Raw genomic sequence first — 13,490 nt, 5'->3', positions numbered from 1 at the left:
ACTGGTACAAGTGAGTGGCTTGCTAGGCCATTTACAGAGGTCAATTGGGAGTCCACCACATTGTTGTGGGTCTGGAGTCACATGTAGGCAAGGATGGCAGGTTACCTTCCCTGAAGAACTTTAGTGAGCCAAATGGGTTTTCCCCCCTAACAATCTGCATTTTTAAGAAAATTATTGAATTCAAATTCCACCATCTGACATGGTAATGTTTGAACCCGGGCCCTCAGAACATTAGCTGGGTTTCTGGATTAATAGTCTAGCAATAATATCACGAGGCCATCACCTACCCCAAAGATGAAGGGTCTAGGCCCGAAATGTCAGCTTTTGTGCTGCTGAGTTGCTGCTGGGCCTGCTGTGTTCATCCAGCTTCACACTTTTTATTATTATCTTGGATTCTATTAGCTTTTCTGATTCCCTGTTGTAACCTGTATCATGCACTCAGTTCTGTTATCCTGATGCACAGAATATGCTGCAGTCTGCCTATAAAGCACAGTACAGGTGACAGTAATAACCAGGCACTCAGAGGTTCGAGACAGACAGACAGAATTGTTAGTATCCGAGCCTTCCTGATGAGAAGTACGATAACACTTCAGACGTCCGGAGACTGGGCTCAAAACATTAACCCCAATTTCTCCCCGCAGATGCTGTCAGACCTGCTGAGTTACGCCAGTAATTGCTATTTTGTTATAGGGTCAGAGTCTGATCTGTACAGCATGGAAACAGACCCTTTGATCCATTCAATGCCAACCAGATATCCTAAACAACTCTAGTCCCATTTTCCAGCATTTGGCCCATATCCTTCTCAACCCTTTGCATTCATGCACTCATCCTTTTAAGTGTTTTAGTTATCCCAGCCTTCATGACTTCCTCTGGCAGCACATTCCATACATGCACCAACCCTTGCATGAAAAAGTTGTCCCTTAGGTCACTTAAATCTTTCCCCACTTACCTTAAACCTATGCCCTCTAATTTTTTGCACCCTCTATACCCTGGAGAAGAGGCCTTGCTTATTCACCCTATCTATGCCTCTCATGGTTTTATAAAAAGGTCACCCCTCAGGTCTCCAATGCTCCAGGGAGAACAGACCCAGCCTATTCAGCCTCTCCCCATAATTCAAGCCCTCCAACGCTGGCAACATCCACGTAAATCTTTTCTGAACCCTTTCAAGTTTCACAACATTTCTCCCCCACAGCAGGGAGACCAGAACAGCAAGTAGTATTGCAAGAGAGATAATGGGAACTGCAGATGCTGGAGATTCCAAGATAATAAAATGTGAGGCTGGATGAACACAGCAGGCCAAGCAGCATCTCAGGAGCACAAGTGCTCCTGAGATGCTGCTTGGCCTGCTGTGTTCATCCAGCCTCACATTTTATTATCGTAGTATTGCAACATTGGCCTCGTGGATATTTTGTTCTTCAGTAAGTCCTCAGTGCGCCAATTTCCAATCACGTTGCCCTACACTGGCAAGAGAATGGCAGCAAAATGAAACGAACAGGGATAGAAAGAAGGCACTATTCAAAATTCACATTCATTGCCTGCAGGGGATGAGAAAAAAATAATTCTTATGACGATACTTCCCTCACAGCATAGCTGATAAGCTCTTGTGCTAGTTCTGGAAGGCAACCTCCAAAATCAGTAAATGTTATCATTGCCAGCGATTGGTCACATCCAGTTAACAAATCAAGGAAAAGCATGATCTAGTATCTGATCTAGACACGTAACCTTGTACCCACTCGAGACAAAAAGTGACCTTTTTCCTCACACTGAGTAAAGACATCAAAAATCATTAACTTCTATTCTCACATCTGTGTGTCCAAAGTCTAAGTCTAGAAGCGGTTTTTGCCCTTCCCGTCAATACCGCACGTCATTCAAAGAGATCTTGTAAAGTCTTTCACGCAAGATGAAGTATCTTTGAAGTCTAGTGTCTGAAATGTGAGTGAACATCACTCTCAGAAACATTGCAAGTTATTAACTCATTGAAAAAAAAATACATTCCTCCACGAGGTTGCAACGCCTAAGCCATTTCAAAGAACAAACAAACCAACACTGCAAAACAAAAAGCTCACACTCTGACATCCATCATCTGGCGAGTTAAATATTTTAAGTTAAGATTAGGCATGGTCTTTGTATCTGAAAACATATTGAAATCATGTCCAATAAATTTTTTACATTCTGCAATGGTTAATCACGTACATCATTTAAACCACTCACCACTTTCCTGGAAGTAGTATCCGTTCACTGTTGAGCTTGGGGTATCTAGATTAAAAATAAAAACGAGAGTAGGATTGGACAGTAAACTAAAGTCCAAATTACGTGTAAGAATTACATTTCTTTTTTCCATGACCATCCACCTCTCAACCAACTTTGATCATAACTTTTGTTAACCAGATCAATTCCCTCTTACCAGTGTGTTGAAGTTGTCAGAGCACAAGGAGACAGAAAGTCTAAACATTCTGATCATGTTTAAATTCTTCTGTAGCTACGCCCTTCCCATCTTTAAATTTCCTGAACCAGTAATCCAGAGGCCCTGCCTAAACAGCCACAAACCCGTTACGACGTAGAAACAGAACTGGAGACCCAAGTTCAAATCCTGCCATGGCAGATGGTGAAATGTGAAAATAAATTTTAAACAAAATCTGGAATTAAAGAGTCCAAGGACAACTACGAAGCCTTAAAAATCAGAAAACCCCCATCGAGTTCACCAGTGTCCTTTCGGGATGGAAGCTGCCATCCTTACCCAGTCTGGCTCAATGTGTGACTACAGATCCACGATAATGTGGTGGACTCTTTGCTGCATTCTAGACAATAAAGTGTTGGCCCTACCAGCTACGCCCACATCCTGTGAACAAATTAAATTTAGGCCATTTGACACACCAAATCTGCTCCATAATTCCACAGGATCACAGCTGATTTAGTAACCCTCAACTCCAATTTCTTATATTTTTCCTCTAATTCTTGATTCTCTCACTGACTAAAAATCTGCCTATTTCACCACCAGATTCTAAAGCCCTCTGCAGTAAAGAATTCTACAGATGACTACCCTCCAGGAAATTGCTCCTCACCTCAGTTCTAAATAGGTGGAATCCATTTCTTAGATGATACCGTCTGGTCCTGGACTCTCCCACAAGAAGCAACCTCACAGCTATCCTGCAAAGCTCTCAAGAATCTTTCATGGTTTCAATAAAGTCTCCTCTCATTCTGCCAAATTCCCAAATGAACACAGCGCAATAAATGTTAGTACAGCCAACAACACTCACATCCCATACAGGAAATCCCACGTACTTCAAATTTTGCTCATAAGAAAATCCCACAATAACTGGAATGCTAGAGAAAGACACATTCAAATCTCACTCTGCCAGCTAGAGCAATTTTTTTAAAAAAAAACAATAAATGAGGAAAGAAAGGAAAGGATAGAATCAAAGATTAAGAAAAATCCATTCATTTCAGTATCAAGGTAGAAAATCCAAAATTTTTTATACCCACAACAGATAGAAGGCAGGAGACTGGGTTTGAGAAATGTATCACCGACGATCGAATGGTAGTGCAGACCTGATGGGCCAAATGGCCTAATTCTGCTCTTATAACCTTATGGTCTAGGGAGGCTGGCACCCAGTTGAAATGGCCCAATAAGCTGTTCAGTTACATTTTTTAAAAAAGACAGAAAAAGCAGTGGATGTACCTGCACCATATGGGACAGCACTGGTTACAGAAAAGACATTCCCATCTCCCTCAAAAAAAAGCCATGAGGTAATTAAGAGATAACAAAGTTTAGAGCTGGATGAACACAGCAGGCCAAGCAGCATCACGGGAGCAGGATGGCTGATGTTTCGGGCCTAGATCCATCAGAGTCAAGGCCCAAAACATCCGCCTTCCTGCTACCTGGCCAGTTGTGTTCATCCAGCTCTACTCATCTTGTCATCTCAGGTTCTCCAGCATCTGCAGTTCCTACTATCTCTGAATCATTAGGTAATTAACACTGACCTCACTACGAGGCCGAGCAGTATACCAACAAATATCTTCGTACAGTTTCCCCATTCACCAAGCATCAAGTAAATTAAAAAAACAGGGAGACTGGCATTTAGCTCCCAAATGGTAACAACCAAATCACTGCCTTTATATGGCATAAACCACATAAGCAGCCTCTAAAAAGGTTGAGTGATCCATATGAGAAAACAAACCTTGATTATATTACAACACACTGCCTTCCTCACATTCTGGTACCTAAATAATTTCTTGCAGAACTTCATACGCTCATGATTATGCCTCTGGTTACAAATGAGAGGCATTTACAAAGATTCCATTTTCTTATTAGAGCTAAGAAAACAGAAAAGAACAGGACCAGATGACACTGAATTCTGCTGATTGTTTCTGCTAATGGTGCATTTGGGGACACAGTTAAGGATATTTCAGAATCATTTTTCGTGTTTTAAAGCATAACATCACTTTTAAAGTGTTTAGGCCAGGGTGCCTTTAGTTTGTGTGTTACTAAGCTTTAGAATGTAAAAACCTTTGTGCATCGTCCTTTCACCTAAGCCATTTGAAGTTAAAATTCATTTTTTTGAAAAGGTTTTATCATTCTCAAAAGTGGAGTGGAACTCTCAGCAACATTCATGAACAATTAGACTCGATACTCACTGCACAAATTCTATGGGTCACAATCACTGACAGGTGCCCACTGTGAAAAGTATAGTTTGTAAAAAAGACAAAATCCTGATGTAATTACATTTATTGTTGCCCTTTTTCACATCATTCCACTTTGGTATTACTGAAATTTTCAGACTGGTTACCCATCATGAGGCTAATTTTTAATGTAGCTTGTTGCAGTCCTTTAGCATCATTTTGGTGTGATTGCTCCTTCTGTCAGACTGGAGGACACTCCTGGCCAGCAGTCTGGGTCATGCAGCATCCTGGTCCACTTTGTCCAGGATTCCAAAACTGACATAGGATATAGACAACATGCAGGCAAATGGGACTATTATCTTTCTTATCCATGAACCTGTCCAAATGCCTTGAATTGTTCTAATTGTACCAGCCTCTACCACTTCCCCTGGCAGCACATTCCAAAAATGCACACCACTCTGAAAACGTTGCCCTCATATCTCAAACTTTCCCCTCTCACCTTAAACCTATGCTCTCTACTTTTGGACTCCGCTAACCTGGGGAGAAGGCCTTGGCTTGTCACTGTATCTATGCCTCTCATGATTTTGTGAACCTCTATCAAGATTACCCCTCAGTCACCAATGTTCCAGATGGAAAGTTCCAGCCTATCCCCGACACCCCGTGGCATTGCCCGGGGTCTTCACCTGTGTACCCACCCCCTACCTCCCCAATCACAAGGCCCCAGGGCTGCCCACTCAAAACAGTGGCCAGCCCAGATCATGCTACAACTCAATGGCATCCCAACCTGGACTCAAGGGAGGGATTCATCAAATCCCCTCCCCACTGGGTTGGTGAACAACACTGAGGGGGTCAAGGTTGGGGGGGGGGGGGGGGGTGGTGTGGAATGTGGCAAAAGCCAGCAAGCTCAACCATAACCTGCTGGGGGCGGGGGTGGACGATAGAAAATAAAAAAAGTCCCAGGTAGCTACCAACCCGAGGAGATCCCACCTGACAGCACCATGAAGGGGCCACAGGAGGCAGAAATAGCCAGTAAGGGGCTATACAGATCCCGATAAAAGAAATCACTCGGGATGTGGCCAGGAATAACAGAGGTCCAGAAGTGGGCTGGAGAACAGTGAGCAAGAGGCAGTACACTCCCAAATCGCACACAGCACTGGAGGTGCCCTCAGAAGGGTCCATTTCACAGAGGAGGCATTGGTCTAGTGCAATTATTACTAGGCTATTAGTCTAGAGATCCAGGCAATATTGAGGGGACCCAACGTTGAATCCCACCAGATGGCAAAGTTTAAATTTAAAACAGAAAACATGAGTTAAGGGTTTAATGATGACCATGAAATGATTGACAGAGGTCAGGAAAAACCCAACTTGTTCACTAATGCCCTTCAGGAACAGAAATCTGCCATCCTTTCCTGGTCTGGTCTATATATAACTCCAGACCCCATACTGAAAGTCAAAAATCACAAAAAAATCCAGATGAGGACAGTCATCTCATAATTCTGGACCAGAACAAAGTCTTTCAAATTAAAAAACCACTGGAATAAAATTTTGATAATTAGTAGCTCTGTTCTCAAAAAGAGATATATATAAGTACTGAATAGCTGTGCTTTCAAACAATTATTCCCTTCACATGATATCAAGAAACAAGCGCTGGGTACTCCCAGGGCTATGGGCCCCTGACAACATTTTGGCATTGGTACTGAAGACTTATGCTCCAGAATTAGCCCTGCCCTGAGCCAAGCTGCTCCAGTCTAACTACAACTCAACAATATGTACAATTGCTAGAGATAGTAAGAACTGCTGATGCTGGAGAATCTGAAATAAGGTGTAGAGCTGGATGAACACAGCAGGCCAAGCAGCATCGGAGAAGCAGGAAAGCTGATGTTTCAGGTCTAGACCCTTCTTCAGAAATTCTTTTCTCAAGGACACGCCCAAGTTATGTCTTGTTCCAACCTCTGTCTACTTTCAAAGTGATTGGAGGCATTGTCAACATTCAAAACATTTATATTGTACAGCTGTACCCAAACACTGATCCCACTAATCACTGCCTGGCAGTCAGTTAAAATCCCTGTTCCTGCTCTTAACTGCCTGTCTGCCAACCAGTTCTCTATCTAGAAATTGCTGGTTAAACTCAGCCGTTCTGATGCATCTGTGGAGGGAAATCAATTACTGTTTCAGGTTCTGTGACCCTTCTTCAGAACTGAAGGGTCCTGAAACGTTAACTTTGCTTTCTCCCCACAAACGCTGCTAGACCTGCTGAGTTTCTCCAGCAATTTCTCTTGTCATTTCCTCTGGGTTCCCCCTTATCAACTCTGTAGAAAAATCTCAGTAGATTTGACAAGCATGATTTCTCTTTCATAAGAGAATGCTGAAATCGGTCTAATCCTGTCACTGTTTTCAAAGTGCTCTGCTAACAAATCTTTTATAATGGACTCCAGCGTTTTCCCTACAACCACAACAGGCTAAACTGGTCCTTTTTTTTTGAAAAAAAAAAGGGACCAAAAAATTATGATGGCGTTACATTAGTTACACTCCAATCCATAGGAACTTTTCCAAAGTCTACAGAATCTTGAAAGACAACCACCAATGCATCCACTTTTGTAGGGCTACTTGCTAAGTACTCTGGGTTATAGATTTTTGGAACCTGGGAATTTAATTGGCCTTGAATCCTAATTTCCCAAAACATTATTTCCTCCCGGTTGATTTCCTGGAGTTCCTCCCTTGCGCTAAACCCCATATTCCCAAACATTTTTTTGGGAAGTTGGGTGTCCCCTCCTTTGTAGATTCAGAACTAAAGTACGTATTTAATTGGTCTGCTCTCTTTCATAATGCCATCTTTACCGTTATACAAAAACTTATCCTGTATATGACTGTGAAGTGACCTACGTGTCTTCAAATCTTTCTTTACATTCCTATAGATGCTTTTACAAGCAGTTCATACATGTTTCCTGCAAGCTACAAGACCCAGTAATCTCCAAACTGGCCCCTTTCAGCCCATGGAATGGACACCATCAGGCCACGGGGACTTCTCTGCCTTAAAAGGTTTTTCAAGACGCCATAAATCTTACCATTGACATTCATCAACAGAAAGAATGTGATTACAATTTACTCATTAAGAGCAGACCTCACCACTTCTTCTGGCTCCACATTAGTTCCCACCCCTGCCCTTGGGCAAACCTGCCGCCATTTCCCTAGTGCCGACAGGCCCCAAACCCCACCTCTTCCTCCGGTACATTGATGACTGTATAGGCGCCGCCTCTTGCTCCCCAGAGGAGCTCGAACAGTTCATCCACTTCACCAACACCTTCCACCCCAACCTTCAGTTCACCTGGGCCATCTCCAGCACATCCCTCACCTTCCTGGACCTCTCAGACTCCATCTCAGGCAACCAGCTTGTAACTGATGTCCATTTCAAGCCCACCGACTCCCACAGCTACCTGGAATACACCTCCTCCCACCCAACCTCCTGCAAAAATTCCATCCCTCCGCCTCCGCTGCATCTGCTCCCACGATAAGACATTCCACTCCCGCACATCCCAGATGTCCAAGTTCTTCAAGGACCGCAACTTTCCCCCCACAGTGATCGAGAACGCCCTTGACCGCGTCTCCCGTATTTCCCGCAACACATCCCTCACACCCCACCCCCGCCACAACCGCCCCAAGAGGATCCCCCTCGTTCTCACACACCACCCTACCAACCTCCGGATACAACACATTATCCTCCGACACTTCCGCCATTTACAATCCGACCCCACCACCCAAGACATTTTTCCATCCCCTCCCCTGTCAGCTTTCCGGAGAGACCACTCTCTCCGTGACTCCCTTGTTCGCTCCACACTGCCCTCCAACCCCACCACACCCGGCACCTTCCCCTGCAACCGCAGGAAATGCTACACTTGTCCCCACACCCCCATCCCAGGCCCCAAGATGACATTCCACATTAAGCAGAGGTTCACCTGCACATCTGCCAATGTGGTATACTGCATCCACTGTACCTGGTGCGGCTTCCTCTACATTGGGGAAACCAAGCGGAGGCTTGGGGACCGCTTTGCAGAACACCTCCGCTCAGTCTGCAACAAACAACTGCACCTCCCAGTCGCAAACCATTTCCACTCCCCCTCCCATTCTCTAGATGACATGTCCATCATGGGCCTCCTGCAGTGCCACAATGATGCCACCCGAAGGTTGCAGGAACAGCAACTCATATTCCACCTGGGAACCCTGCAGCCATATGGTATCAATGTGGACTTCACCAGTTTCAAAATCTCCCCTTCTCCTACTGCATCCCTAAACCAGCCCAGTTCGTCCCCTCCCCCCACTGCACCACACAACCAGCCCAGCTCTTCCCCTCCACCCACTGCATCCCAAAACCAGTCCAACCTGTCTCTGCCTCCCTAACCGGTTCTTCCTCTCACCCATCCCTTCCTCCCACCCCAAGCCGCACCCCCAGCTACCTACTAACCTCATCCCACCTCCTTGACCTGTCCGTCTTCCCTGGACTGACCTATCCCCTCCCTACCTCCCCACCTACACTCTCTCCACCTATCTTTACTCTCCATCTTCGGTCCGCCTCCCCCTCTCCCTATTTATTCCAGTTCCCTCTCCCCATCCCCCTCTCTGATGAAGGGTCTAGGCCCGAAACGTCAGCTTGTGCGCTCCTGAGATGCTGCTTGGCCTACCTGTGTTCATCCAGCTTCACATTTTATTATCTTGCCATTTCCCTAGTTACCCACTTACTCATGATATACATACAAAATGCCTTGGAATTCTCCTTAATCCTACTTGCCAAGGCTATTCCAGGGCCCCTTTTAACCCACCTAATTCCTTGTTTAAGTCCTTTCCTGCTTGCTTTGTATTACAAGAGAGCCTTGTCTGGGTTTCCATTTCTTAAACCTTACAAATGCTTCCTTTTTCTCTGACTAAAATTTTCAATCTCTTATCCATCCAAAAAATCTTTATAGGAAGATGCTGATCCTGAACTTTGATCAATTGGCTTTTTTTCCCCCCCCAAAAAAAGTCTCCCATGTGTCAGATGTGGATAGCTGCCCCAATCTAGTTTCTCCAGTCTCTGCGTAATGGTGTTGTAATTAGCCATCCCCCAATTTAACACTTTTACTTGACGATCTACCTTAAAACGCTCAGAATTACAACCACTAGTCCAAAATACCACCTCACAAACTCTGATCACTGTCCAGGCTCATTCACAAGAAACTGTAATTCACAGAGAACAGTCACAGTTAACAGGCACTGGTGCATGAAAACCAAGTTCAGAGGAAAAGGCCAAGCCTTTTGTAGGTTAAATGAGAGGAATTGTTTTGGAAGTACAGGACTCGTTATTTTAAAAAAAAACTATTTGCTCAAAAAGGCTGCCAGCTAGGCTACCCTTTCTTGCCCATCCATAAAGACACAGGAGCAGAAATTAGGCCATTCAGCCCATCGAGTCTGCTCTATCATTCTCCCACTGTCAACTGCCCAGGAGGGCAACTGCTGTGTGTCTGGAGTCACATGTGGCCAGATCAGATGAAGATGGTAGTTTATTTCCCTAAAAGCACATTAGTGAACCAGATGGGGTGTTTTTAAAATTCAAAGAAAAAGTGTCACCATCCACCAAGAGATGGTAGGAACTGCCGATGCCAGAGTCAGAGATAACACAGTGAGGAGCTAGATGAACACAGCAGGCCAAGCAGTATCAGAGGAGCAGGAAAGCTGATGTTTCGGGTTGTAACCCTTCTTCAGAACCCGACCTGAAATGTCAGCTTTCCTGCTCCTCTGCTGCTGCCTGGCCTGTTGCATTCTTTCAGGTCCACACTGTTATCCATGGTGGGATTTGAACTCATGACCCCAACACATTAACCTGGGATTCTAAATTACTAGCGACATTATCAATATGCCATCATCTCCTGTCGCAATCATCTTAAATTAAATCACAGCCACTAGCAAAATTTTTTTTTAAATATATTGTTATTAATTTGTCACCAAGTTCGTATCAGGAACCATCTGGTCAGAAAAGTCCCACTTATCTCTGGGCAGGTCAAAAAACAGTCTGGCACTATTCAGAGACCAGTTGGACTGAAGTGAAGGGTTACTGTAAGATTGTATGGTTCGATGAGGGAGGTCATGTTTGCCTCCACACAGTACAGCTCAGCCTTTGCTGTACATCAGGACATCACGTGGGTCTTGCAGCCTCTAAGCTCCTTTATCCAAGTTAGATCACAAATGAAGGTGTAGTTCAGCGTGTTTTCACTTGCCTTTGGCAGTGGTGGTTTCTAAAATCTTTAGAAGTAGTTAAAGAGCCAGCGTACCACCAGTGATCAGCTGGCCGTTTAGTTTGCACACTAATCCACCTTTTCAGTTCAGGGTTTACTACTTGGAGCAAAATCCACCAAATGGGACCATGAAGTGAGATGTGTGGACAAGACTTTCAATATTGTGGACACATTTGTACACGTCAGCACCACTTTTAATTGCAGGTAGCTTCTGGCATCATCGACTTACAAGCAACTACCAAGATAAATCAAATTTTGGTATCTAAGAGGAAGTGGTTAAATTAACTGCTAAACCACTGTCTATCCTAGACTCAAATGAGCTTGACTATTATCACCACACTGCTAGGTGCCTTTACGATGTCCCTATCTCTGGGCCAGAGGGTCTGGTTTCCAAGTCCCTCCTACCCAAGACATTTGTCACTATCTCCAAGCAGGTTGTTTTGAGAACTGGTTTTCAGCAATGTTAATATATTACCTGTTTCTTCCCAAGCAGAAGGAGACATAGTCCCTGGTGAATGATGCGGATGAAAACACTGACTTCAGGTTAGATTTATTTCAAGGCATCTCAAACATTCTGATATTTCTCAAGTCATGGGGAGTAAGCAGTGTGCTTTTGTTGGGAGATAAAAGAACAGATTTTACAGCCTCTTATCTTGTTGATACTTGTGGTTCTAGGCCAATACAGAAAAACTGATTTGGCTGGGTAGCAGGGGTGGTGGTGGGGAAGGACTGAAAAGAGACACAGTGCAGATCTAAAGTAAACAATAGAAAGTATAGCTATGGGGCAGAGACAAAATAATTCTAAATGGAGAAAGGCTTATCACAATGACACGCAAGGCAGAAAACTGAATAACAAAAACAAAGTTTCAAAGCATGAAAATGGACATCCAATTCCTGTGTGTGTGTTTATAACACAAAAAAATACAAACTGACAATGTTCAATACAACTGTCGCACAAAAGTTATTCAAAACTCCTATCAGGCATGCAAATTTAAACTCTTAAAACTACACCAGGAATCTCTCCAAAACAGATTGTACCCACTTAAAAATAAAAAAAAATTCAGCAAGTCTTTTCCCTTTGGAGAGATGAATTCTGTTACTGTGCCCTCACACTGCAGTAAGGCTTGCTCCCGACGCTAGCTTAGACTGTCGCAGTTGACTGAAGCGATCGCCAAGCAATTAGCAAGCCTTTCACCAACTGTGGCCGAAGGATGACAGAGGTCAGCACCCACGTGTGGCAGCAAGGGAGCTCCAAAACAGAAAAAAGCACCTCACACGCAGCTGCGGAAATGTTCCATGGAAATATTCACGGGCAAAATGAGCTCAACCTTGAATGCAATGTCAGGAACAAGCTTTCTCTGGGCACACAGGGGAACCCCACACTGGAATTCAGCCAAACAATTTTAAAAATAAAAGAAAGTCTACTTGCAATGACATTTCTTTCAAAAGAAAAGAAAAAGGTGCCTGCCACTAAAATTATAAAATCAAACTGTGATAAGTGCTATTAGGGGACAATGAGATTTGTGCGTACGACATGCTGAGTCTCAAGTAAAGAAAATGCATGTTTTAATAGGAGGCCATTTGACATTCTCTACACCACCCCCCCCACCCGCTCCATTCCTTGTCCTCACTCTTACTTATTTAGATTAGAGCAGTGAACAATTAGAAAAGGAATGCTTATGCGCACAGTGTTTATGGATAACCAGGGAAGGTGGCAGGATAAAAGAGACTTCGTAGGAGTACGGGGGAGGAAAAGAAACTGAGAAATTTGAGAAAAAGATAAGAATTTAGTTAAGGAACAGGCGTCAATCACGGTGAGCAAATGAAACATGATACACAGATGGTGTGGAAACAGAGAAAAGTGACACATAATATGTCAAGTCAATGCAGAGCAGATGTCAAATATAATCCCAAACAGTGCCTTGATTAATTTACACTGATACAATTAGCATTAATAGAATGTATTTAACAATTTTTACTGAAAAAAATCACCCAAACACCTCCCTGGGTTTTTAAGAGGAGATAATAGAACAGGTGACCAAGTGTTCAATCATAAAGGAAGGTTTTAAACAGCATGTTAAAGAGGGCAACATATAGATAAAACTGAGAAGCCGTGGAGGTTGGGTAGAACGTGGTCAAAGAAAAATTCCATAGCTTAAAGCCGAAAAAAACTTCAGTAACATGCTCAGCCCTGACCAAGACACAAAAAACAACATCGAAGCTTTAGGAATAGTGGATACTATGCTCTCAAAAAGGTGATTCTTCTTATTTTTCAAATTTCCGAAACCTCTTAAAAACTTTAAATTTAAGAGGACAGCTCAAGGCCATTCAAGGAAAGAGAAAGGGTGAAGTCAGAAGGTCAATGGTAAATTATATTAAAAAGAATGCCCAGACTGGCAAATCCATCTTAGGATGGACAGCTAGTGGCAGAAATTTCTTCAAAAGACAAGACTAGACCCTGAGGGATAAAACACATTATTTCAAATGCTATATGGGGAAGCAAACAGAAAACATTATTGAGGAGGGACAAATTCTCTCAAGTTTTTCTTTGAATTCATTCACAGGATGAAGGCATCACTGACAAGGCCAGCATTTATTGCCCAGAGG

At 43.6% G+C, this 13,490-nt stretch overlaps 1 protein-coding gene across 10 annotated transcripts in view; it reads right to left on the bottom strand.

Moving 5' to 3' along the window:
- Positions 1–13,490, bottom strand: part of slc4a11 (solute carrier family 4 member 11) — a 212,498-nt gene that overhangs the window by 129,876 nt on the left and 69,132 nt on the right. For 7 of the 10 annotated variants that reach the window (XM_048532852.2, XM_048532842.2, XM_059651624.1 and 4 more), the window contains one exon: positions 2,212–2,256. Coding sequence is in view for 1 of the 10 variants with exons in the window: in XM_048532833.2 (XP_048388790.2) it covers positions 2,212–2,256 (45 nt within the window). In the remaining 9 variants the exon portion in view is untranslated. Of the gene's footprint in view, positions 1–2,211; positions 2,257–2,404; positions 2,465–3,062; positions 3,181–11,994; positions 12,028–13,490 lie in introns of those variants that run through there. The other 3 variants (XM_048532905.2, XM_048532870.2, XM_048532860.2) reach the window with 3 other exon arrangements.

Source organism: Stegostoma tigrinum, chromosome 1, assembly GCF_030684315.1.
Source record: "Stegostoma tigrinum isolate sSteTig4 chromosome 1, sSteTig4.hap1, whole genome shotgun sequence".
Classification (NCBI taxonomy): Eukaryota; Metazoa; Chordata; class Chondrichthyes; order Orectolobiformes; family Stegostomatidae; genus Stegostoma; species Stegostoma tigrinum.
This window is presented reverse-complemented; position numbering and strand designations above follow the sequence as displayed.